Here is a 27222-nt window from a genome sequence, read left to right on the forward strand (position 1 = left end):
GTACGTGTTGGGCGCAGGTGGTCATAAAATAAGAAAGTGCTCTGTGAAAAAGTTGAAGGGATAGATAGAAAGGTGGAAACTTTTAAACTTTTAAGGAAGTGCAAAAACCCTGGGACAATTAAAATATTAATACCGGGAAATTGTGATGTATTTTAGAATTATCGTATGGAAATTCAAAAGACCAGTTTTTACTCGTTAGTATTCACTTTGATGATGTCCATATATCACATTATTCTTATTCCAAGAAATAGGGCACATAGACCTTAAGAACGCTCTGTTTTACGGTTATAGCCTTTATAGCTCTTTAAAAATTGCGGAATGCTTTACGGCTATTCGCCACTATCCGCCCGTATACATACATAACTAAGCAAGGCTATAACTTTTCCACTAACTTCAGCCCAACTAGAGTATGAATTTGCAAGCTCATCTGCGCGAGGGAAACGACTCTTAGTTCTAATAGCTCATATTGCGAACGACACTTTTGTGGCCTGTACGTGAGAATGGGTGTTTGTTTCCGTTTCCCACTTTGCCGTTGGTACGTGAATGTGTGTGTTTGTATTGACAGCCGCATTCCCTTTTCACGGCAAACATTCCGTTTTTGTAGTCACGTTCGAGCGCTTTAAGCGGCTTCATGTTTTTGGCATTCCGATGGGAAAAACTGCCCGAATGGAGTTAGAAAGCAAAGTTGGAGGATATGGCTATAACCCTGGCAACGTAAAACAAACATAACTAAAAGCAAACATTGCGGTATAAATGGTCATGTATGTTTAAGTCAACCGCACAAAAACCACTCATTCCATGGTGCCTAATATCCTTTCTACACCGCAAGAAATTACAGCTGAACGGGTAAAATATGTAAAGCTCTAAATTCACTTACATTGTGGCGCTTCCTCTCACGTTCGGGAACCGGATGCCAGCTGAACTGAAGATTCCAATCGAATCCTCCGACATTAACTCCGCCAGAATCACGATAGTGGTACTCCAGGGTCTCGTCGCTAATGACATCAATAACGGGACACACGACCGTGGTGGAATTACGTGCAATTCGGTCCAAAAGCGGTTCAAGCCATCCTGCGAAGGGATACCATTTAATATTAAATCATAAATCATCGTAGAGGGATCAAAATAATATGGAAAAAATGTTTGTTTGCAGTCTGGTTTAATTGCTTTTTTCCACCCATCAACGAAAGAGAAAAATGTATTTCACTTTGTGCTGATTTTGTTTACTTTTCGGCAATCATCTGTCAACTTTCCCAATAAACTAAATTGATTGTATTTTTCGTAGCTCTATGCTTTGTCTTTTGGCATCAGCTTAATAAAAGGAGAAAATGAGAGGCAAAAATGGTAACAGAGTCGGCCTAATGCCGAAGATTAAGTGATTTTTCTAGAGCTAGGCTCTTGTTTTATTGGCATTGTGTGCGTCCCAACGGATTTCCTTTGATGGCCATCAAAATTGAGCAAAGGCAAAGAGCAGTATACTCGACATTAAACGAGAAATGACGTGAATCCGTTGGGAAATGGACAAATCTCAGCTAACAGAAAAACGATTGTTAGAAAAAGAATCTTTAACGCGCCACTCAAATTTGCCGTTTGAATGTTTAACTCTTAAATTCGGCCGAACGCTGTCATATATCTACATATATTTCAAATATTTATTTAACCTGAATTTTTTATGGACCAGCACACTGGCTAACAAAAGTTGGTTAGTCAATTAAGAGCTTAATTTGGGCAATTAGCATATTGACAATATTGCAAATTGAAATGGAAATGCCAAAAAAAGAAAGGTGGAAAAGTTGTGGTCGAAAAAAAGTGCAGTATACTTTTAGGCAGCCGGTATATTTAATTCACTTATTTCCAACTCACCTTCGGTGCACTCGCAGTGGGAATCCAAATAGGTGAGAACAGGTGACTTGGCATGGTTGGCACCCAAAATTCGGGCTCGGATCAGACCCTCTCGCTTTTGGCCACGGATTATCTGGACTTTGGGATAGGCGGCAAAGTAATCCTCCAGCTGCCTCTTCAAATGAGCTATAGTATAAGGATAATACAATAAGAACTCAAGTAGAATGCGGAAAGATCAGTCCAAACTCACGCATATCGCTGTAGTCATCGACGAGGATAATCTTCCCTATAAGATGTTCCGGCGACCTGTCCAGAACTGAGTGAACTGTTCGCAACAGCACAGTCCAGGCTTCGTTGTGGAAGCAGATGATGACATCGGTCTTTGGCAGATCGGTTAGATAGCGCGCCTCGTCCTTGCACCAGGCATCTCGAGGATCGGGCAGAGTTCGATGAACGGATATGAGATCCGAAACATATTGATTGAAGGCGTTTTTGGTCCAGCCATCGTCAACGGCCTTCTTCATCTCGTCGGACATTTCCTTGGGCAGACGCACGGGTTTTCCCAGCTCGCCAGGATTCTCCTCAAAGTTCGCCGGCGGATCAATCACTTTTTTGCTATCTGCAAAATAAATAAGCGGCAACAGGAAAATGGTAAGTGTCGGCATTACTTTATATTTTCACCCAAATTGTGAGTCAAAGGTAAACTGAGCACCCGGCAGGATGAAGATAAAGCTCTGTTATGCGTGAAATTTACGACAAAATACAAGGACAAACACTCAGCTCCTAGGTGCATTGCACATGAAAAGTCGCCATCATCAGAGGAAGCTGCTTCACAGGGTCATGAAAAATCGTTTGCCTTGCAAATTTGCGCATATGTGTGTGAGTGTGACTCTGTTTTCCCAGCCCCATTTTCCACCCTCTCATGCGAGTCCTGTGCTATCAGTGTTTTTCTCCTTGCTGTGCATTTTATTATTTTGTTATTTGCATTTGCATGGAAATATGAATTCCCTGTTCTCAGCTGCTAACTCCACTCCAGCTTTGCCACCATACAAAGCCACACTCCTCGTGGTCCTGAATCTACATCTGCTTTTTATGTGATTTGTCAACCACAACAGACACTTATTGGCGCTGTGTGCGTGCTCGTTGTCCTTCGGAAAAAGGGACAACATTAATGGAAAATTCTGCGAAAACTTGCTAACACACAACCTGAGTCGCTGCTTGGGGGGATTACACATTTAATTAAAAGAATTTTCCTTGCTTAAACTAAATTTTATTTAACTTTCAAACGGTTTTAAGACACTTACACACTTACTTACATCGCGACAAGAGAACGGTACACATCAATAAGTAATTTAAAGTTTAAAAAATGATCCTTTCAAATATTTTATTTTATCTCTGCACATCACGACTATAAAAGAGGTCTTTGATTTTTATTTCTGTTAAGACAAAGGTCTAATGAATTTTACAATGCGAAAATTAAAGATTTTATAGCAACCTATTAAAGTTCGAACCTAAGTTTAACATTAGGTTTTGAAATACGAATTGCAAGCCAAACCGGTTAATTTAAAAACCCATAAGAACCTAACAGAGTTCTTAATGACTCAATGGTCGTGTTAACTGGTTTTCTTCTGGCTAAAGTCATCTCCCGATTCGAGCCAAATTAAGAAGCATATTTTTTCTGAACCATCGGACGCATTCTAGACATTCCCAGTGGCCGGCCAACTTTCAGGCATGCAAAAACATTTCAATTACCACAATCATTTCAATTTCAATAAGCATAAAAAAGCTAGCTGGGAAAATAAAAAGCCATAAAAGGCTAGGATACGAATAAGTGCAAACGGGGGTCGGGGATCCATCGAGGATACCAACCGCATTATGCCACAGAGGGGCCTAACCAAGAGGCCAATCAGCCGACAATAAATTCGCTTGCACAAAAATGGAAAATAAGAGAAAAACCATTAAATTGCCCAGAGGCGGCTGGCTTAAAAGATAGGGGAAGCAGGGTGGGCAGGGGGCCAGTCAGCCCGGCTCATAAATTTTATGATTTGTCGCCGGTTGCCGTTGTTACAACTTCATTGCGAAATATTCACGCGTGCGCCAAGGACTCTAGCTCGGAATATCCTTAGTTCCGGGGGGACTCCTTGTTTGCCCACACCCAAATCCTAACCCACACCACTTCGTAATGAACTTTTTTGCATGCTGGGCTCGCACACGCATCATCATAATAAAAAACAATAAAAAATATATATGCCGAGGGCTCGGGGGCGGGACTGTAACTGGATTTTATGCCTTTTATTGATTCACTGTAGCATATTTATGGTCTCTTTCGATATTAATGATTCCGCCCAACAGCGCTGGCGTTCTCTTTCCCACCCATTGTTGTCCCTTTTTGCGTCCGGCGAACCTCGATCGAAATAACCCAATTATGGTCACGCCCTTTGGACAAAGGTGAGTCCTACAAAGTTGTATTTTATTTGCAGCTCTTCGTTCTTCTACATCGCTATAAATCTCAAGCTGTGTCTGATATGGGTGGACATTATTTGCAGTTCGCCCAAAAGGCACTTCTCTCACATAAAATCTTAATTAATCAATGTGTTTTCTGACGTGTTCTTCAATTATGCCCCCTTGAGTTCAGTCTTTTACATTTAATAAATCAAACTTGACAATTCACTCAGTGTTGCAAACTTACAAACTATTTGCTGTCTTTTTTCTTAAGTATGTCAACATAAATCAACATAAATGGATAGGCAATATTTCTGCCTCTTAAATATTTTGAAGTAATGCAATCAAAATAGTTGAAAGAAAAACAATGGGCTTAACTTATTCATTTGCTTTGTCATCAAATAAATACGATTTTCATATTAACTACTATTTTTTTATTAATTACTCTTTAAATATTAAAGCTTATTATAGTTTCATTTCATTCATTGTAAAGTATCTCTTAAAAAACATGTTTTCTTCTTAGCTTATCCCAATAAAGTTAAGTGATAATTGATCAATCAGTTGTCAACTTTTTCCGTACGACATTTGTACACCAATTCACCTTCAACTTTCCTGCGTTTGGCAAATCGAACTTGACAATTTTTTGTCGGTGCTGTTGGCTGTTCAGCGCGGCGTATGCGTTATATTTCGATGTGCCACAAGAGGGGCACGAGTGCAAGGGGGGGAGGGAATTCGGTGGGGTGTGTGGCAAGACAAAAGGAGACAATCGCAGCGAACAGAGCTCCAGGGACACGCCTGAGCGTGACAGGAAGCTATAAATGTTTTGTTATAGACAGCGACAGCAGGTGGAAAATGGGGGCTGTACGGATATATAACGAAGAGGAAGGGGGCGTGGCCACATGACAAATGCTATCGTGTGTGTGTGTGAGTGCGCGGGGGGGGGGGGGGGGGAAGTGACGTATCGGGTGTTTTGCCTGCGTGCCTGCGTTTCATCATCATGTTTTCCGCATAAAAGTAACATAATATGCCAAAGTACCGTTATTTCGCCTAATGCCGAGGGATTTTCCGAAAGGGATACGTATATGTATACGTATAGATATTGGGTGTGCGTGTGCGAGTGTGTGTGTGTGTGGGCCATAAATAGCAATAGACATGCGAAGAACATGAAACAAATCAAGAACTGGGATTAGCTTTGATTAAAAGCAACGGGGGAAGACGCACAGGCACAGGCTCAAATCAATCTGGCCCAAAAGGGGGCGTGACCATACTGCCGTGTATATATAAAATCATTATCGCTGCTAAATTGTAAAAACAAGAATTATGCATATATGAGAAGCAGAACGAACAACAAAAAAAAACTAAAAAAAAAGACTCAAGGCGATCGGGAGGTAAAAGGTGGCCAGGGAAAACGGGCCAACGATCAAGATAACATGGCCAGAAGGCTGGTTCCCTTGGTGCATTATACGTATGGTAGGGTCCGATATGCCGGGATGCGCAGGGAGGGGTATGTTGGGGGTTAGTAGTTGCCTCAAGAATCCGATGCGAGCGCGCGATAAACGTCGTGTTGCAGCCACTCGCAACCTCTTCCCATTTTAGCCATTTCGGTGGTGGTAACGCGCCCCAAGGCCAAAGCCAATAAGTACAACAACACTAATTACCAGCTATGAACACAGAGCCGAGAAACTTTAAGGCCCAGCAAGATCCCCCCGATGAAGCAGTATGCCACAGTGGTCACCTTCAATAGCCCCCCATGGGGAGCAACTTAAAGTTATGGCCCTCGAAAGAATGATCTATTTCCAGACCATAACCCCATTCTTAGTTGATCCACATGCGAAGTTGTAAAACGATCTAGGCTCTAGATCTAGAAGAGATGTCTGAAGCACTTGGCTTGTCTTTCAGAGCCATAAACCAAAGTTAATGGTTGCTTTCAGGAGATTCTTTAATGATTCATATAGGTGAAATGGGTTCCGTCAAATGCAAAACATCACAATCAAGCCTTATATAGACACCATTAGTATTCCATTATATCAGGCGTGTAATAAAACGTGTTGATTTGCTTGTTTTACTAGAAGCTTAAAGTTCCGTTGGGAACTTGTTTCGATTTTGTTAGATGAGTAACGTTTTTGCGTAAGCTCAGCTCTGTAATTATTTCTAATACATTGATTAACGCTAATTAGTATGAAATTTATGAGCAGTACGCGTTGCTAATAAAAGACACCGAAAATACGATATTCTAATCATTGAAATTTATCAGGGATATAAACACAATCAGATTTTTACGCCGTGCAATATACATTTCATTAGATAAATGCGATGATAGCGATTGGTGCGTGTTTTCGGCCAATTCAATTATTAACTTTTAGGAAAACCTTTGGCATGCTCGTAAAACCCCATCTAGATTTTCTCAGTCTTAAATTACCGTATTGGCCTCACTGTGCCTGAAAATCAATAGTTCGCCCTGTGCGAGCCCTTTTCCTGGGAGTGTTGGTAAACGTTTGTAGGCTTGCACACAATTTTGACGCCATGGGGCAGCTGCTGATGCCTCCGATGTTGCGGATCTGCCGACTTGCTGCCCAGGATCGGGGTCCAACTTGTAGCTTTGCCACCTCAACGCTGATGAGCAGATGCAGCACCACGACGGCGAGGATGATGATAATGACGAAGGGGCATGGAATGGGCATGGATGATGATGAAGAAGCAGCAAGGAGCGAGGAGCGAGAGATGCAAACATGATATGCGAAATTGCAAATACGTGCATTGTCTGCCAGGGAGACTAGATCTCCCAGCTGAGCTCCTCCATCACCCGTATCCCCTTTCGCCCCACCGAACGACCACATGCTGATGCAATCTTAAATGCTTGTTCCACATGCGAGGCAATAGAAGAAGGAGGGTCTTCGGTACAGGAAGCTACGAGCTACGGACCCCGTCGCCTAGGCCCCATCCAATTCCCATAGCCCATTTGGATCTGGTCGCAGCCCCTTCCCGCCTCGAAATTCATGGCTGGTTGGCTTTGGTCTGGCTTCATTGATTTGCCTGGGCGGCCAGTCAAGTGTCCATTGAGTAAAATCCCAGGGCCAGCTCCTAAGCATTGACTTGATTAGTAAGTAACATTATTTTTTGTTCCCCGCCAAATGCTTAATGCGAATATCTATCTCGGCGTAGCCCCCGCTCTGGATTCCCTCGCCCTGACATTGAAAATGCTGTTTGGCAGCAATTCCAAGTTGTTAAGTGCTGCATGTTGTTGTCCGGGCTGTTCGGGTTGTTCGGATTGTTAGTGTGCGCCGCTGGCATCATCGACATTGTTGTAAAACTTGTTAGAAATTTTCTTAAAGGCACAAAGGCGGTGGCCAAAAGAAGGAAGTGTGACAGCAGCAAGTTTTCCTCGCAGCGCAGGGGGGAAAGCTCTCGGGCTGGGGAGCGGGGGGAATGGCGAACACAGGAAAGCAATATGTGTTATTATCCCCCGTTTGGTACGCTTCTTTCAGCATCTTGTATCGAAACGGGCTAGTGACCCAAAATGCAATCTCCCAAACAAGGATTGAGGATGTGTGACCGTAAAAAAACGAGCTGGAAAACTCATAGCGTGGGGAAAAATGGGTGGAAAAGAGGAGGAGATCTCGCCTGCGTGTGCATTGAATTGATGGGAATTAGTTGCAAGCGATTGCGTGGAAATGAAGTGCAAAAAACTCCACTCGTGGATGCAAAACGGGGGCGGCAGCCTTGGACGAGGAAAAATAGAATCTCTGGCGTCGATAACAAGACCGGAAAAATTCAGCTGAATAGTTTGGCGAGCAGCGGGTGAAATCGCAGGGATCTGAGTCGGAAATAAATGTGCAACTGATTTCAATATAAATGCTTATTGTTGAGCACAGAACAGAGGGATTCCGATATGCAAAGTGCAATGGGCACTAATGGTCCGAGAATGCGGGATATCCTGCAAATCCCTCGATAAATATTTTTGGAAAATGAGAATAGCCTGGTTGGCTTATTGTATAAGTTTCTGTTATATTTCAGGTAAATTTTGTGCGACAAACTCTTACATAAAGTATTCTTACTATAAACAGGGCAAAAAATGTTGTTAAAAACAGATAGACTCACCTTCTTGTGGCTTTTTCTTTGGCTGCTCGGCCGCCTTCTTCCGCATCCTTTCCGCCTGTAGGTCGGCCTTATGTTTTCCCACAGTGGGTGGGATGTCGGCCTCATCGTGCGCCTGCTTCTGTCCTCCTCCGCCGATGACATTCCCATTGATGCCAAAGTCCTCGCCGGCAGGCTCGTTTCTCAGAGCCAAGGCAATGGGATCACCCAGTCCTCCTGCTCCGCCGCCCACTCCGGGAGCACTGCCTCCTCCACTGGCACCAGCCCCCTCCTGGGCGGCTCTACGCCGAGTGTCGTCCGTGTAGACCAGAAAGGCAATGCAGAACCAAATGGCCAGGGCGAAGGCCACCAGCTTCACAATCGTCGTAGAACGTCGCCGCCAGATGAAGGCCATCTTTGGTTTCTGGATTTGTGGTCTCAACCGGTGCTGCTGATGGAGATGTTGATTGTAACCCAGAAGGTGCTAATGGAAGCCGGTTCCGAATATCTCTACTTTTTGAGCGATTTGAGCTTTCACTTAGTTAGAGTACAAGTCGTTGGCCGACAACATTGCGTATACGCAACATTAATCAAAGCCTGGCAATGATTTATGATGCAGGATATGTTTTTCTCCCTTGCAATCGTTTGTTATGGTTTTTGCCTCCTTCTGATATGCGTTGTTTTCTTGGAAGATTACGTCTATGTTTTCTAGCAGTCTCTGCAGTTAATCGGTCCGAAGCGCCTGGATATGTGTAAACGAATATAACTATCAGAACGAATGAATCCTTGGAAAGAGCCTGTGAACGAGAGATGCAAAAATGTCCATCAGGTGGTGATTCAATTTTACAGACCAGCACAGCACTTCAAGGCCTGGTGAATGCCGCATCTGCTGCTGCATTTTGCAATTAAGCTCAAAGCTAGAACCAGCCCTCGATCTCCGGCCTCGTCGTAAACATAAAGCGACGGCCAACATGCAACTAATGTCAATATTATATAATTGCAGCAAAAACCGCATCAGAACTTTGTACCGATCCGCAGAGTCCAACGAGCCCCGTACCCCGTGCACCTGTCCACTTGCCACTTGAGTGGCTGCCAGGTAAATGACATGGACACGCCACTTGAGCCCCAAGCCAACGAATCAGAACGGGACAGAGGTGGACCTACACAGCAGTGGAGTCCATGTCCGAAACAGACCAGCATGGTCAATATGCTGGGAAAATTGCACCTAAATTAAGCATTAATTAGGGCGTTCTCGCAACAACAAAATGTTCTTCTCTGTGACAGTTATAAGCATAACTAAATTATGCGACACTATTATGCATGATAACAAACAGAAATACGTTCGATCTGCAAAAGTTAGACCAATAGATACATAGATACATTTTGCCCTTTTGAGTGCATGATTTTTCCCAGTGTACTGTGGAGTGTGGTATGGTGAGGAGCCGCAGCTCAAGTGGTTGGCCCACAGAGAGTAAAGTTGCGTGTCAGGTTGGTGCAGTGCATCCGGCAAGCAGAAGAAGAAGCAGCAGCGGCGGCAGAAGCGTCATCATACGCAGCAAACAAGAAGTTGTGGTTCTTTCGCCTGCTAACCGCAGTTGAATACCCTTCGATGCTAATCCAATTAGCGAATGCTTCTCCGCCCGCAGAGTGGATTATGTGAATGGCGAATGGTAAAGGTTGCGTTTGATATTGTTTTCAATTGAATTAGTGCCAGGATTATATCACCGACTCTAGTCAGCCATTTCGAGCAATGTTTGATTTCCAGCTTTCCAGCATTTAAGTCTATATTCTATTCGTAGCTTTCGTTGCCGTATGCATTTGATTTCCTTGTTGAGGTCATAATAAACCATCTAAATATAAAAATCGATAAATAAACAAGTACTTGATATGGTGCGATTTATGTGGGAAATCCAGTCATACGTTATTCTAGACACATTTATCAGCTTGAAAGATGTTTTTACTATCGAGTGCAACGAAGTAAATAGAAGCCAAAACTTTTTGCAACGTGTAAGCCCAGTAGCAAAACTAATTTACTATTGCTTCGAGCGAGCCGTCTATTAAGGAAAATGTGTATATATAGGGAGAATGAAAACTAATAAACATTAGTCGGGGCCTTGATCGGCACTCTCATTCAAGGCTTCTTGACCACCGTGACGGACCGAGACTGCAGTTCTGTGCCCTAAGTAATCGCCTGCACATGCTGGCCAAAACGATGTGGAGTCCAGAGGGCCAGGCGATCCAACTTGGAGCTTATCAATTAGAGGGCAGCATCAACCACTCCACGCTCGGTCTTCGCCCATAGCAAACTAGCCATGGCAACTATGTGTGCATACAATAAATACAAGTTAATTACTTCGTGTGCCTTTTGTTATGGCTCGTTGGGTTCAAGTGCCATCCAGCCATCCACCCATTCACCCATCCAGCTATCCAGCCCGCAAGCCCCATGTGATTTCCCCCCGCCATGTTGGCAATTTCCGTTGTATGCGCTTATAAATTGAAAACAAAAGAGAAGACTTTGGGATGAGGTGGGTTCGCAGGGGTCGTAACCAGCATGTCATGTCCTCACTCAGCTGTAAAAACAGCAACGCAACAACACAAACTCTGCCGGAGTTTGCGCTCGCAAAATAGAGCGATTAAAGTTGGCAGACACAGCAAATCGAAGGGGGGGTAGGAAAACGTCAAAACCAAATGTTGACAATCTCAATTATTATTTCGGAACCGGCCCAAAAAACACAACCACGACACGCTAATTATTGGCGTTTTGCCGTCAGATTCGTCAGTTTTCCCCATCTAATTTTAGTTTATCAGATCCAAATAGACGCATGGTTCAGTCACTTCAAAATCCTTATCGTTTATCGAACCACCTTCAAAATAAAATTCCCGACAGGCTATAATTGATGACTTGTTTGATAGATTGCAGGCAGCAACTTGAAATTCGCCCCGCTTAAATGTTTATATTAATTAAAATGCACTTCTGTCGCTGCGGCATTCGTTTGGCTGCGGTGCACGCGGCGTATGCGCAATGTTTGGTTTGGGTTTTGGTCTTTCTGCGGTGGGATGTTATTTGAAATGCAGCTATTTGGCCATAGATATCATAGTATCTGCCATTCGGGGAGTTTGCTCCACTCTAAATGGGTATTTAATTTATTTGGATTTTCGCATCGAAAATTCGAATGGTTATTAGGGTTTCTATGGATAATTCACCATAATGGCTGCTTTTTAATTAGCCTATATTGGATTCTCTTTCTGATATATTCACATAAAACCAATTCATAGCGCATTTAAGAATGTTTTAAGGTTCTAAGCACCAGATTAGTATGCTCCTTTGTTGCTGTTTATTATATATATCTGTCAGTTTTTAGAGTGCAGAGGCAATGGCATTCCCTTCGCAATTACAAACCTATTTATGTGACTTTCACTGGAAACTAATCGAAAATAAATTATGTTTTATCACCAATTATATTGTTTTAAAAATCTTGAGTACCCATCAGGCTTTTGCGGGTGTGGGTTTGATGAGTTGCCCGTCAGATTGTGTGCCCGAAACGATCCAATTTCCGGCTTGATAGTGGATTGAAACTTTTATTATTCCTGCGATAGGGAAACACTACCAAGACCTAAAAACTGCAGGAACAGAGCTGAAAAAGCAAGGGAAGGAAGTAATCGTAGGCCTGATAAGTGTTCCTATTGTTAAAGTGACGGCCAGACTTCTACCTAGTTGATTTTCCCCCGGAGGCTTCTTGTCTTCGCCTTTCCACCTGTATTTACCTGCAATTTCGCTTCGTGTTGCCCCTTATCGCCTGGCTAATTGACTGATAAGCGAGTCGAACAATTTGTGCGCTCCCGATGAGTCTAGTTAAGTTCAGCTCTGTTCCGCTGCCCAGATAAGATACAATTAAATTCAATAGGCTGCTAGCTTGTTGGGGAATGAGAAAAGAATGAGCATAAATGGTTACCTCGCAGATTGCTTTTAGTTCGGTGCGGTCTTATCTATGCTCTGCATTAATCAGAGCCTTCAGAAATAATTGCCGAGATAATTCGTCGAACACTTAACTGCAAATTAAAGGCGCGCCTGCGGAACAACCACGTTTCGGTTCGCAGTAAGAAACCTCAAATTACGCATAACAAAGTCCAAGAATTTTTCGCATTTTCTTTGAACGGAGAAGAGCAGGAAAAACGGGTAAGAAAAGTTTATTGTCACGGTTTCAGCTTGCATCTTTTTTTCTGCTGTTCTTCCAGCTACTTTTTGAATACTTTTGCCCGGCGATCATTTGTCATTTTCTTATGCAGAAACTTTTCGTGGGTGGAGGAAGGAATTTTCCGGGCTGTGCATTTTCACGCTGGTTGCGGTTCACACAGTTTATAATCATTATTATTTATGTAGACTTAATCCACAGTTATTAAAACGCAGCCACAAGGAACTCACATTCCCGCTTCCCCCTCTTTTAATATTCATTTGCATTCGCTGGCAAATGAAAACTTTTCAGTTTCTAATGAGTTCGTGGTTCTCGAGTGCATTGGAATGAAGTCGCTGTGTCTGAATAGGTCAGACTTAAGCCTGAACTTTGGGCCATAATTTTTGGGAATTATGTCCATTCGTAAGTCAAGTTCGAGGATACGGCTAAACGTGTTTGATATTCTGAGGGGAAAACTGGAGAAACTCACACACACACTCTAAATGCGAGCCCCCAAAGTGGCTAAGAACAGCAGAGCCAGAAAACTGGGAGATGGATGCTATTGCCACTGCCATTGCCACTGCCACTGCCACTGCTATTTCCACTGCTGATGATGATGAGGTTTTGCCGCTGCAGTTGCAGGCAGCTTCGCTTCGTGGAAAGAAAGTTGCCATGGAGAAAATTTAATCAAAATATTTGCACATCCGCCAGCAGCGCGAAGTTGCCAAGGCGACTAGAATTACCAGTCTAAGAAGCAGACCAGCATCTTGCCACGTTCGGTGGGCAGGGATGTGGATGGGTTTTGCTGCCAGCAGACAGACAGACAGACGGACGGACGAACAGATAGAAAGACAGACAGGTCTTCTTTCCGAGCAGGTACAGTGAGAATCAGAATCGCAGGCAACCAGCCAGCCAGCCAGCCACACCACACAAATTGAAATCTCAACGGATGGTAATTGAATTCGACTTGGTCTGCGCTTCTGATGCTGCGGGACCAACTTGGTTCTTTGCCAGAAAATATCAGTATTAAATGCAATAACGCTGATTAGCCTGCGGCGGTACTTTCGTAGATATCTGAGAATATTTGGAAAATTGAATTTAATCTAGGAAACATTTTTAACAAGATAACTGATTAGAACAGTGCTCGCAATTAGTCGTTTCAAGGATTTGAATTCAATGGTAGGTGGAGTGAACTCTAACTGATACCATCATATTTTTATTTAAACCATATGCAACACTCCTTTTTTTGATTTTTTTTCGAAATTAACTAACAACTTTCTAACTATTACTGATATTGTGGATAATACAAGATTAGGATCAAAACTTTAAGCTATAGCTTGATACCCAATTTTCAAATATATACTTATATGTCTTTTCTCAGCCTTCGAAGCGGAGCTTTACTGTATTTGGCAGAACTCCTTTTGGGCATTTGGTTCATGTCACGGAAACCAGTCAAACCTCATTTGCGATGGCAAATGCAACCGGCGCGCGACTTCGCCTTCATCTTCAGCTTTTCCTGAGATCGGTGCATCACGAAACGCTTTATATTTTATTTATCTTCTTTTTTTTGCAGGTTGAACGGCTGGCAGGCAGCATCTTTGGACTGGTTGTTGTCTTTGACAATTATTTACCGTTGGCGCTTAACTGTTAATTTGCGAGGCAGTCCGCCGCCAGGTAACCAGTTCGAATCGCTCCATCGAGGAGGACCTGTTCGAGCCGCATCCTCACCTGCATCCTCACCAGTCCGACAATTGGTCACATGCCACGCATTTTTTATGGCTCTTAATTTGACAAACGGGGGCACCAGGAATGCTTTTCCACACACATCTAGAAAATGTAATTAAATGTTTTTCCTCTAACATCTGTTTCTTTCCATCTGGCTGAGTGTGTGTGTGAGTGTGTTTCGGCTTTTTGCCGTTTTTGTGTGCACTTTTCATTGTTCGAAAATAAATTACAGGATGAGCGAGTGGGGGGGGAGTGCTATTAAACTGCAATTAAATAATTGCCAGTCAACAAGATTCATGGAGTTTTCTTCTTTCTCTCTTGTGCATATCGAGTTTTGATTGCCAATTTGCATGGAAACTCATTAGAGATGTCATTACGATTTTGGAAAGTTTTACTGCCGAAAATTTCCTCGAGTTTCTAGAGTTGAACAAACTTGCCCGTCTGATATCATCATCATCGTCATCATCATTATTGGACGCCCATAAACTAGAAATCAAATCAAACTATTTGTTTTCCCATTTCTTTGCCGGCAGACTTGATTTGATAATCTATGACAACTGGCCACAAATCGTTTCCTTTGTTGCCAGCAAACTTGTCAAAAAGTCGGGCTAGATTTTTGCCTAATTCATTCAACAAACTGTCCGAAAGAAACTTGACAAACTTGTTGGCCCAGCCCAAAAAAAAAAAAAAAAACTACGGCGAGAAATGCGAGAAGAATTCAAATAAAACGCAATCAGAATTCCCCAGATCCAGCTTTGGTTTTTGGTCCAGCCAAGTTCGCTGCTCTGATTCCAATGCGGGTATTTCGGGTATCTGTTTTGTGCTTTTCGGCTGACCTTGCACTTGCACAGCCCGAAAAGAAGGTCAACATTCCACTGTCTAATGCCTTGCCAAAAGCAAGCAGAACCCACAAACTAATTTGGGGGTCAAGCAAGTCGGCCAAAAAAAATAAATGGTAAAAACAGCGCAGCAAATCGCAAGAGCGAAAGAGCAAAAGGCCGCGTTTAAAGGAAAATTCGATTCAAATAAAACTTGAAATGAGCCGCAAGGAAATCAATTGTTCATTTGCATATGCATGCATTTTCCACCTGCAGTGTAGACTGCTCCACTCCCCATGCGGCGTTTTCTCTCTGTTTTATTGCACGACCCCAATATTTATTTGTTTGCCTCTTTTTTTCCAGTTTCAGTTTGAAGTCAAAGCCATTTCGCCGGGCCCTCAATTCCAATTCCCTGCCATGCCCGGCCATTTTGCCATTTTTCAACCTGACCAGTTGGCGGCATCTTCACGATTTTCACGGTTCTTTCCTTGAATTTTTTTTTTTTATTTTAGCCTTTTCGGCTTTTGTTTGAGTTTCGATTTTTGTTGGTTTTTCGGTGCACTTCAGAGCGGGAATTGCATTTTGCCGCTTTCAATACGCCTGGCTCTTGGCCATTTGACCATCAACTTTGGCAAATTGAATAAGAAACTAATTTCGAAGAAACTTAAATATTTATCAGCGATAATAGATATTACTGACAACTGAAGTTGATTGAAACATTCGTTATTTCTTTAAACCACGTCTCAGTCAGCAAGTTTACTCGTCTATTTATGATTTGATTTATTTGTTGACTTATATACAAATAATATCATACTCTAAAAAAAAAATGGGTTGGTCTATGCAAATTAATTTGACCCTGATATTATTTAGCACCTCTATTTGGGGCAAAGCTCTTTTCCATTTATCACATTTCCACAGACACCACAACTCTAATTCGTTAGCAAAACTCGGCTAAAACAAACCGTGTCGCTGTAACTGTTTGCCAAAACTACTGAAAAAGAACGAACCACACACACACACACAACAAGTTATCAGCGTTAATTTTGTTTGTTCAGGTTTTCCCAGAGCAAACAAAAAGAACTAACAACAAAAACACCAGCGAAAGAGGGAAAAATTAATTTATTGCCTGCAACTGGGACTATAAAAAAAGGGAAGACGGGCGGGAAAAGTGCGGCTCGTAAACAGATTTAGATTTAATCAAATGATAGCCCAGAGCTAGATTTGAGTTGTGAGCGGCTGCTGGATTTGGTAATGCACTCAATATATTTCAATGTGGCCGCTCGATTAAATATTCCACACCATCGCAGTTGCCAGTTGCCCAGTAGATTGGCAGGCTTGTGGAAATTTGGGCAAAAATGTTTTGTGAGCCGGGGCAGCGAAACATGAGAAATGGCAACAGATTTGGGGACACACATCCACATCCGCCTACTCTGTTGGCTATATAAACTAACATCGTCGGATTTTGATATAGATTTTTTTTGTTTGGGGTCACCGAAGGACATCAGACATTTTATTTCTTTTATGTTTTTTGTGCCGCCCTTTTTTCTAGGCAGATAATTCGGTTGCGTTGTGGCGGAAAATGACAAGCATAGGTCTAGAAAAATCGAAAACGTTACGCCTGAAAATTGCCTGTCAAATGACAAAAATGGTTTCATTTTTCCGAATGTGGGCTCCAACGCCTTTGTCATCCCCCCAACCCTCCACTTGCAACGCCTATTGGTCATTTTTCCATGTCTATGCCCATTACATGCTGCTATTATATACATATTTCTGGTCCCTTTTTCGACTGCTCATTTTGGCTGGCATCAGATTAGGGCCCACATTTTGTGGCCAAGATACGGATGGAGAAAGGAGCAAATACTAGGAAGGATAAAACTTGTGCAGCTAGATGAAATTGAAAATAACATTTGTTGGAATTTTTCGCTGAGGTTTGCCATGTCCAACAATTTGTTCCTAGCAAAAGTTTTTATATTTTTGGCAAAGGTCGCATGAAGGGGAAATGGAGATGAGTCAAATTAGATCATAAATGATATTGCATAAAAAGTTTATGGAAATTGACTGGACTTTGAACCTGTCAAGAAGTTTGCTTGTTTTGGGAAAAGTTGTTGCCTGAACTTTAGGACTTAGCTTTTGAAATTAAAATTCCTATCAGAAAGTTCATGTGAAAAGTTTCCGAGTCTTTAAAATTGATACATTTATAAGGTTGATATGTTTATATGAATAAATCATAAAATTGATATGTTTATTGAAATAAATCACAAATCTTTCACTATTTGCATTCGATATAAAATGCTTCAGCTTGCTCAAGGCCTAGCTAGCATGGGCACACTGTGATTTTAGTGTGGCCCACCGATTATAATAAGCTACCTATAAATAGGATATATAGCACATGCTTTCCAATTTCTTAGTTCCTTCTGATTAATTCCAGCAGTGGAAGCTAACATCCCAGCTCCTCATTAAATACGTTTGCACCTCAGCCGTTTTAATTCGGTTCGTTAAGGTAAAATCAATTTGAAATCCTCTGGGAGCTAAGCTCCCTGCTCCGGACCGAAACTCAGAACCCTTTGGTGCTTCCTGCCACTAGTCGGTGGATTACACTGCTTGTACGTTGGACGAACGGCAATTACAAACTGCTTAAAAGCAAATAAATCCCTGCCAGGCAATTGCATCGACGATGGCCAAAGGATAACGAGTATTTGTGGGGCGAGAGTGGCCAGCACATAAATATATATAAACATTTGCCGCTCCATTTAATGAGGCTGCAAGGAAAACATTTCAGCTGCCTGCAGCTCGTTATCGTCGGACAACGCGTATCTGGTCTTGTATCTGTATCTGCTGCTGTTGCTGTATCTGTATCTGGGCGACATAAAACTGTCAAAAAGTCGCCTATATAAATCGCTAAACTAAATGCCTTTCATAGTTTAATGCCACCTCGAGGGATTTGAAGGAGCGAATGGAAGGATCTGTGGAGGACCAGACAACGTGTCTCTATCCAAGTCCACTATCCACGCCTCGATGTCATTAAAACCGAATGAATTATGCAGTAGCCCAAGTGAACTACTTGCAGTCCGCCCCTGAAAAGCAGAACACAAAAGTGCACAGAGGCAAAAGCCATGTCACTATTTCTTAAATATATATTTCTGAAATATATTTCCAAAGTAAATATCAACTTATCGGGGATCCTCTATTTCAAATTGAATTTATTCCCATTTATACATATGAACGAACATCAGGCTCAAGCTGAGACTTTTTCTTAACTATAAAAGAACCAACTATGATTTTGTCTCCGTGTAGCTAACTTCAAAGCGCTGAAAAGGACAAACTGCGAAGAAAGAAGAGGACCATTGAGGCAGTTGACCAGTTCTTGTCGCGACTGCAGTTGTTTGTTGTTTTAATTAACTAATTAAGATTTTTCTATGTCGCGCCTAGGTAGAAGAAGCAGCCGTCCAAGTGCCTCTGGAATGCCAGCATTATTTGTTGCAGGAGAGTTGCTAAGGACCCAATTAACCTTTTATGGCCATTTGGCACAATAACGAGGCCAAGAGCGAGAGCCGGGTCCGACAGCCGTGGACACACACAAAAAAAAAACAAAAGTTAAGGAAAATAAATACATATATAAACGACAACCACAGACACACACAATCGAGACAATGAAACTCAGGTCTCTTGGCCAGTTAGTTGGCCATAAGTAGCAGGCCATGTTCAGTGAAATTGTTAGCCATATTTGGCGCACCAAACAATGGCTATCATAAATTCCGACTACAAATTGACATTGAAAATTTGTTTGTTTTCCCTGCAGTTTGCTCACCTTTGCATGAGTTTCCTTCCCCGCTTCCTGATTTTTGCTGGGAGCGTGACCACAAGAGCTGCAATTACAGAAAAAATATGCACACAGAATATTAGGCGGAGCTTTGATACATTTTCCACTATCATAGTTCTAGATCACTATGCATTTAATTATTTTTGTAAGGCCATGAATTTATGGCACTAAGTCCATATGTTTGTCGGGGGTGTATTCATTTCCGTGTTGGCCACGCACGTGGAAAATTTCCCATAGTGAAGGGTTTTATTATAGTTCGGTTGGTGCGTTAAATGTGAAATTAATATTCGAAATTTATGGGCGTAGAAATGGTAAACGCTTGTTCAGGAGACAGCAATTAAGTGTAATATTTATGGGGTGTTGTTAACATAATTAAAGTCGAACTTAACTAAAAAGAATTTTCAGTTTTCAGCAGGCAACATTTCTTCATAGCTGTTAAAATTTAGCATGCATATTCCCTGATCCCCATTTTTGCCAACAAGATTCTGGATTCCGCATTTTCCCAACATTTTCATTTTGGGGTCACCGGCTAATCAATATGGTTTAGTGTCCCCCAACGGGGTTTCCGACATTTCTCTTCTCCTCCACTTTACCTGGCTTTCTCTCGGGTTCAATTCAAACGCCCACATACTATGTATTATCGCATATTTTTCCTGCTTTTTGCCATTTTGCCCTGTGCTCTGCCAAACCGGTTAGGTGTTGGCCGTTGTCTGCCGATATGCAGCAGCTACTTCAAGGCATACGAGAACAGACAAGCCTGGCCAAGAACCCCGATCCAATCGCATGACGTTGAGCTATATGACGTTGAGCTATATGGTGTGGGCAGTCGATGTGGATGGGGATGTCGATGTGGATGGGGATGTCGATGTGGATGTGGATATATGGTGACCAACTCACCCAGATAGATGGGCAAAGCCAAAGTCCCATCTCGACGACACATCGGTGGGCTAATTGAAATGGCAAAACTAATTAGCGATGCTTTGAGAGCAGACGACTGCATTTCCCCCGGCCAAAAACCTACATACAATGTTGGCCCGAAAGCCAGATAAAACCCAAGCTGATGCAACTGGAAAACAAAACACAGAAGCGAGAACAAAATGTTGTGGCGATCGACTTTAAGCTACTTACAGGAATTGACCACCCAAACTGTTGAAAACCTCGATGGCAGTTCATTAAGGTAAATGGTGGTTCATAAACTTTAAGCCGATTACAAGAACGATTCGCTTTTGCCGAAAGGTATTCCAGCTCCGCTCCACTCTGCCCTGGCTTCCAAAATAAATGGCGTAAATTATTTGCTAATGATCGACGGACAAAGTGCTGGGATTACGTCATGGAGACTGGAGCTATCATCGTCAGCATCATCATCACCATCGGATATGGGAGTTAATTTTGTGCAATTGTCTTGAACCGTTTTGAGTGGTCAATGCTATATCCCGCATAATCATCGATGAGCGAAGGTCGTGTGGCCATAACTAAACACGCGATGCTTCTTTTTTGCGTTGTGTATTAACTAAAGTCGGAGAGTGGATTTACATAGCTGGAAAACCAGTTATCACGGCGTCTCGTCATCGCAACAACAAGCAGAGCCACCTCATTGGGAAACATTCAAAGGTTTAGATAAAGTCGGGTTTTACTCAAATGTTACCCTTGCACACGACATTTAATTACAATACAATAAAAATTGCTGACTAGCAATAAAGGACCGAAAAAGATAAACACGCTGGCCAATAATTCTTCGTCAGTTGTTTTTTCCTCATAAAAATCCGAATTATTTGCGGAACTACCATGGAGACATGGACAGGAATGCCCTTTACCCCATTCCAGGCAATGTCCCCCACTTCTCCCCACTGCCAAGGGACATGGGACTCCAGTGTTGTTGTCGTGTCAGCAGCATCCGGGGAATGCAAACTGCAGGTTTGGCGAGGAGATGCAGTCCACAAATTGCAGAATCATGCAATTTGTGGGCACTTCGAATGCAATCAACAAAACTGTTTGATTTATGATCATTTGCAGTTTGCACTAATTTTTCAAATCACAAAAGGCACCAGCAACAACAAAAGCCCACAAAACCTGACTTGACACAAAAATTAATCATAGCACTGAAAATGGATAGATGGAGGCCAAGAGGATGCAGACATGAAGGATGGGGCCCAAGGAATCATTACAATCAATAACTAAAATCGATTTGGGCCTGCAAAGGGTTTCAGTAGCTGTCCGTTTTTAAATAGAAATGACCTCGTGACACGACGGAAATAGGTAAAAATGTCATAGAACTATTATCATACACAGTCAATAGGGATAGATAATACCAGTTCTAATACCCAAACAATAAACAAAATACATTAGTCAAGCGTATTTAAAGCTAGTTAAGCTTAAATAAGCATAGTTTAAGCCATAAAAAATCGTCACGCATTAAAACTATATATGTTGGCTTGCAACCATGATTGAAAGTTATGCGAATATTTTTAGAATTTAAAATGAACTCTTTTCCCCATGTGTCCGCCATTTTGAATCTCGTGTCCCGTGGGCACCACTCAAATGTCCATAGAAAGAGGCGGAGACGTCCGGGCCAGGTCTTGAGAGATGTAATTATGCGCAGACTTCCTTTGGAATCTCGGGGAGCAACCTCCTCCTTTTGGGTGGACCCGCGGACCGGCTCCTTTTGGAAGCCCCATTTTTGCATTGTGATAAACGAGCACTCCCTTTGTCTAGACTTTGGAGCGATCGCTCCTTACAACATCTTCATTATGAATTATGTTCGCCGCGGTTGTTCCAGCAACGCATTCTCGTTCCCATGGGACATAACTTTTGTTTTATCACTCCAAACGAGGCGAGGACTTATCTCTGCCCACTCGAGTGCTTAAACTTTTGCCAACATGTTGCAACTAATTACACAAAGCGACACGTGCACGTTGTAATTTTATTTGTTACATCGCGAAATTAGCATGAATTTGCTAATTAGCTGCGATTGTAAAAGTTGCAGGCGAGGCGGCTGCGATTTTATAGTGACGCCAACGATGGCCTCGAAGAATTGTTGCTGCACTTTCCTGTATCTGCGTGTGTGTGGGTAGTATCTGTATCTACAAGTTTGTCGTCGCTACCCACATCCACAGATACTTTACAGTTTCAATCAAAATATGTGCGCAAACTAGCAACACACATTTTGCAGGAAAAAGAATTCACTACTCTATTAGTCATATACATAGGGTAGGTCTGAACTCATGTAAATAGGTATTAAATTAAATAGTTCTTAAATTTTTTGTTAAGTTATTAAATTAAGAGCTTAATTTTAATGCTGATCTCACCAACAAACCCCTGCTATGATTTCTTATCAGTATTTCCAAAATGTATATCAGATATACAAATTCTTAGAAGACTATCAACAAATTTGACTCAAAAATTGAAATTAATTTAATCTGTGGGCAGATAACTAAGGAAACCACATATCTTAACTATTCTAGGAAAACATAATCAAGCACTTGGCTCTCTTTGGAAACAAAGATATACAAAGTTTAATTTAATTGAATGACGACAAGTTGGCTAAACTTGGTTAACCTTTTAAAGTGCCAACTTCATTTATCAGTAAAATATGTATCTTTTTCTGCTCCTTCTCCGTTTGTTTACCGCTGGTCCCGGCGGAAACGCAACTCATTAAGCGAGTCTTATCAACACGCGATTATCGATTAAAGAGAATTTAAAATAGAAATAATACTGTCATCTTATCAATCAACAAACGAGTTTGGCATTCTAGTAGAAAAGCTGGACAGTTTTTCACATTATCGAAACCGGAATCGAAGAAAAGTCAGATCGATGGTCCACGTGGATGTTTTAGCAAATATTGAGATATAAATACCGAATGAAACACAAGCTTGTAAATTCATTGCACTCGATGCGGCAATTATTTGCACACATTCATTACGGATAACAAAACAGAATATTTGCACCTTGCCGCAATTCTTTGTTTAGTTCCCCCCCACCTCCCTTTCCCAATGGCCATTCATTTTACATTTTCCATTCATTATACACACACATATGTACACTTTGTTAACAAATATTTGACCATTCGTTGCCAAAAATGTTTACATTTTACGTATTTACATACGAGCAACTGCTGTGCAAAGGGCATTTTTTCTGTTTCAGTTTTTGTTGTTGGTTGGATTTATGCACATCAAAAGTTTGACAAAAATGATTTTACAAATGAATTTTGATATTCGGCTTGTGCATCATAACAGCAAAAAAGATAAAACCAAGAGAAAAACATGCACGAATTACAAAGGGAATGAAAAGCACTGGCCTACATAAAAAATATAATAAACATTTATCGCATTTATTCATTGATGATATCAACACTGCAAAAACTAAATATGCCTATAAAAACAAAATGCGAAACAGCCCCGGGGGAACCAATGACAGTGAAAGTGATCCAACGGATAGATGATGACGATGACGATGGCGGCAGATGATGATGATGGCAAAAAATATCTGAATGAACCAAAGCCAGAGCTACCGGCATCGATGGAGCGGGCATTAAGTTTACATAACTTCGAGCAATACAAAAAATTAGCCAGAGTTCAAAGGAAAAAAAAATATGAGAGATATATAATCATGACTTATGAAAGATGGAACGGGAAATGTTCCGTGAATTTTAATAAAAGTTATGCAAAGAAAGCGTTACCAGAATCATCGTAAGTTGCTTATGATGTATTCAAAAATCATGGACGTATGTACAAATATTCAAAGTCGCACTTTTCACACTGAACCATGCAGTCAAGCGCGCTTAATTAAGTAAAATAATAATAATGAAACAGCAGCTTCCATGCAAATTACTTAATTACACTGAAATAAAGTATAAAATATGCACCCATAATAATTCAATTTCAATTCATTTGCAGCTTCAGTTGGTTAAACCCTAATTGCAGCAGCACGAGATATTCCGCTGTTGTTTAAATTACTTTTTCTACAAACTTTCTTTGTTTATAAACAAAAAGGAAAACAACAAACACAATTAGAGTGCTCGACATGTTGGCAGATAAAAAGAAAGAAAAAATTAAGAAAAATCAGGTGCCTTTGGCCACTGGAAAGAGGAGTACAAATAAAAAAAGGAAAGAGTCAGCAGCGGAGAGAGTGAAAGAGAGGGCGCGAGACCGGCATAAGTAAATAGCTGTAAAGATCCCCAAAAGGCAATCAGACGGTTGTTCACCTGGCCTTTTCGGTCGGCGGTGGTCACCTCAACACCTCTTGGACCGTGCCCAGTTTTCGCTTTATTCGATGGTTATGGTTTTCATTCTGGTGCCTCTGTTCTTCTTTTTTTTATATTTTTTCTTTATTTATAACGCATACGGTATACAGTACACCGCCTTTTTGGTTAATTTCCAACGTGCCTGGAATGCCAGTTTATGACTCGCTGGCATTCATTTCAAATTGACTGCCTTTGGCTGGGAGTTTTTCAAATTATACTTTTATCTGCGCATATATCTGTAACACATTTTTGCGGGTGTTGATTACCAGGCGACCCACATAACCACTGACAACTCGGCTACATCTAATTAGACTTGCAACACACACACTCCGCCAGGTGAAAAAGAAGTAAATAAGAGTGGAGAAAAACCCGACAAGATCCAATCCGATGAAGCAGCCGCCTAATTACAGCTCAATCAGCTTCAGATTCAGCTGTTGGATGTTGAATGTTGGTAGTTGGTGGTTGGATGTTGCGGCTGCTGCAGGGCTCGGAAAATTGGCCCATGGCGAACCATCCGTTGGGCTTACATAACTTCCAGCTTAATGACTTCACTAAACTCAGAGATTGTGTGCCCCGTTGGCATGCTTTAAATATTTTGCGGCACCTGAATGCATTTCACAAATTTTCTGTTGCAACCCGTGATAAATTGCAGTCGCCGGAGAGTGCAGCCCGTTTCTTTTTCTTTTTTCGGGCTCAACCCACTGCTGTTGCACTTTGATCACACTGACATTTTGCTGGTTAGGCTGACTCATGAACTGCACCTTCGCATAGGCCTGGCTATAACCATTAGCATTTCAAACTTAAAGGCTAAACGCAGGCACAGCGAACAATTTCAAGAACTACTTTTAGCCAAAAGATATAAATATTTTACTACAAATTGAAAAACTGCATTTTTCCTCATTAGTCTTATATGAAGACTAAATATAGCTTTTATCACTTTTTTAGACCTATTTTTCGCAGTATATGGCTGATGAAAAAATGGGAGAAGCTATTGCTGTCATCATCTCCTGCATTTGCATTTGAAAGTGTCGATTTGCGACATAGTGAGGGCAAAAGAAGTGGAAAGCTTGTGCTCCACAGAAGATGCGGGGTGTACTCTTGTGGATGGGGGACCACAGGCCCCAACCAAGCGAAACATCATCACCGATTGTACTGCTGTTGCCGCGGTCGTTTTGTATTAATGATGATGCAACATTTGCCACAAATGTAAAAAGTTTGGAGTAGAAAAGATACCCCAAGCTCCAATGGCTGAGTAAAGTTTATTGCCCGAAGGCCAAAAGCGCGTTTGACTCTCTGGTGGTTAACACTTTTTTCTTTTTTTGTTTTTGGCCCACAGTTGTAAACTGAAACCTTTTTTTGCGCTTGATAGCTGACGAGGATCGGGTTGTAAAGAGTTGAACATCTCTTCAAAAGAACCCCGGGGTGTGACTTATTTAATGGCAATTTTAGCCATTTGCTGTTAGACATAAAAACAATTAACATTGGTACTCACTTAAAATCGAATAACCACTTTAATTGAATCGCAAAAAACCCATTTGTTTGGCCTATTTTGAGCCGTGAAAATAAACATAAATAGCTAAGTTCTGAGCTCTTAGTTTTATCTAAACAATTTTTTACAGCCGTATTGATTGATGTGTACAAGTTTCAAAACATTCTTTAAACAACTCTTTTAGTACTTTGTTTTGCATTTAGAAACCACATGGAATGGCAACTACGTATATGTATGTACATTTTAGTTATTTTTGAAAGGGCACTCTGACTTCGTTTTCGATTTGGCCGACATTGGCGCCTTCCTGGTTAAATGCCACTGATATGGCCAACTCTCGAGTTGGCTCGAGGTGACTTCAGCTCACCTGAGGCATTTGCATTGGCATTTGCGGCAATGTGCGGCTCAGGTGAGCTCGAGAGCTTGACAACTTCTGGTGATTCTGCTGCTGCTTCTGCTGCTGCGGTTACGGTTTAATGAACATTCATGTCTCCTAATGCCGAACCGAAACAGAGGAAAAACTGTGAACAAGAGCCGGCAGAACACACCACTGTGGCATTGCAACAAAAAACCACGAGTAGTTTTGTATATAAAACAAAGCGCTGAAAAGCATAAAGCTAACAAAACCCGTCGCCGTTGGAGGCAAACTCAGCGAATTGCAACAGGTTTCTCTCGATTGGCCTTTCGGTGTCGGTATGGTGTGGTTTATTAAATCTTCTGCTGGCCATTGTATTTGTATTTTATATTTTTGTCCATATATTTATTTTTCATTTTTCTACCGCCACTTCTGACAGCCGTGATTTGTTGCCGAAGGTTAGTTCAAGTCATTAGAGCTGCTGCCTTTGCTGCTTCTGTAGCCATAAATTGAAGATGTTTTTGCCTTTTGGTCTCTTTGTGATCTAGGCAATTAAATGCTTCGAAAGTCTATTGTTTATTCAATTAAAATAGTTGGATATTATCTGAGGCGATGAATAAAAGATGATTTGCTGGCGAATCGTTTCGGCTTATAAACAAAAATAAACTAAAAGGCTGATGTTCGATATTAACGACTTTGAACAATTTGGAATTGCCACATGTTAATTTGTATGCTTTTGATTTTAAGCAATTGAAAATATTTCATTTGATTATTTATGTAAAATTTAGAGGTCGATACAAGGTCTATTTTAAATGGTTTATTTTGTTTCAATATTTATGGGTTACATATTTGAATGCTGCTTTCAAAGTACTATGATTTTAGCTTTATATTTATATTTCTATAAGATATCTTCAACTAAATGTAGCCTTTTAAGTTTACCCTGATCAACTTATACAGCAGAATGGCCACAAACTGATTCGCATTCAAAACTCTTCTTTCGCACAACGTATTTATAGTGATTTCCCCCCATTCATTTCCCCCCATCTGCCATTTCAGGCATTTGTGCCATTTCAGGCACTTCAGCAAATGACGGCAATTAAAACTTAGATGCCTGACTGTTAGTGTCGCTTAGTGGCCATCAGTGCTTTGGCTACATTTAATTATAACTTGAGCACTAATTGTGCGTTGTCCACAATTAAAAATATCTTTTGGCAAGTGGATGGGGCGACCAGAGCACTGATTTGTCACA

General features: G+C 41.5%; 1 protein-coding gene across 2 annotated transcripts in view; it reads right to left on the minus strand.

Annotated features, from left to right (window-relative positions):
* Positions 1-27222, minus strand: part of LOC117138561 (putative polypeptide N-acetylgalactosaminyltransferase 9) — a 57091-nt gene that overhangs the window by 23168 nt on the left and 6701 nt on the right. For both annotated transcript variants that reach the window (XM_033300722.1, XM_033300720.1), the window contains exons 2-6: positions 18882-18939; positions 8383-9155; positions 2093-2461; positions 1864-2028; positions 878-1071 (exon numbers count right to left, since the gene is read on the minus strand). In XM_033300722.1, the coding sequence (XP_033156613.1) occupies positions 878-1071; positions 1864-2028; positions 2093-2461; positions 8383-8773 (1119 nt within the window). In that variant the 5' untranslated portion in view covers positions 8774-9155; positions 18882-18939. The remainder of the gene's footprint in view (positions 1-877; positions 1072-1863; positions 2029-2092; positions 2462-8382; positions 9156-18881; positions 18940-27222) is intronic.

Source organism: Drosophila mauritiana, chromosome 2R, assembly GCF_004382145.1.
Source record: "Drosophila mauritiana strain mau12 chromosome 2R, ASM438214v1, whole genome shotgun sequence".
Lineage (NCBI taxonomy): Eukaryota > Metazoa > Arthropoda > Insecta > Diptera > Drosophilidae > Drosophila > Drosophila mauritiana.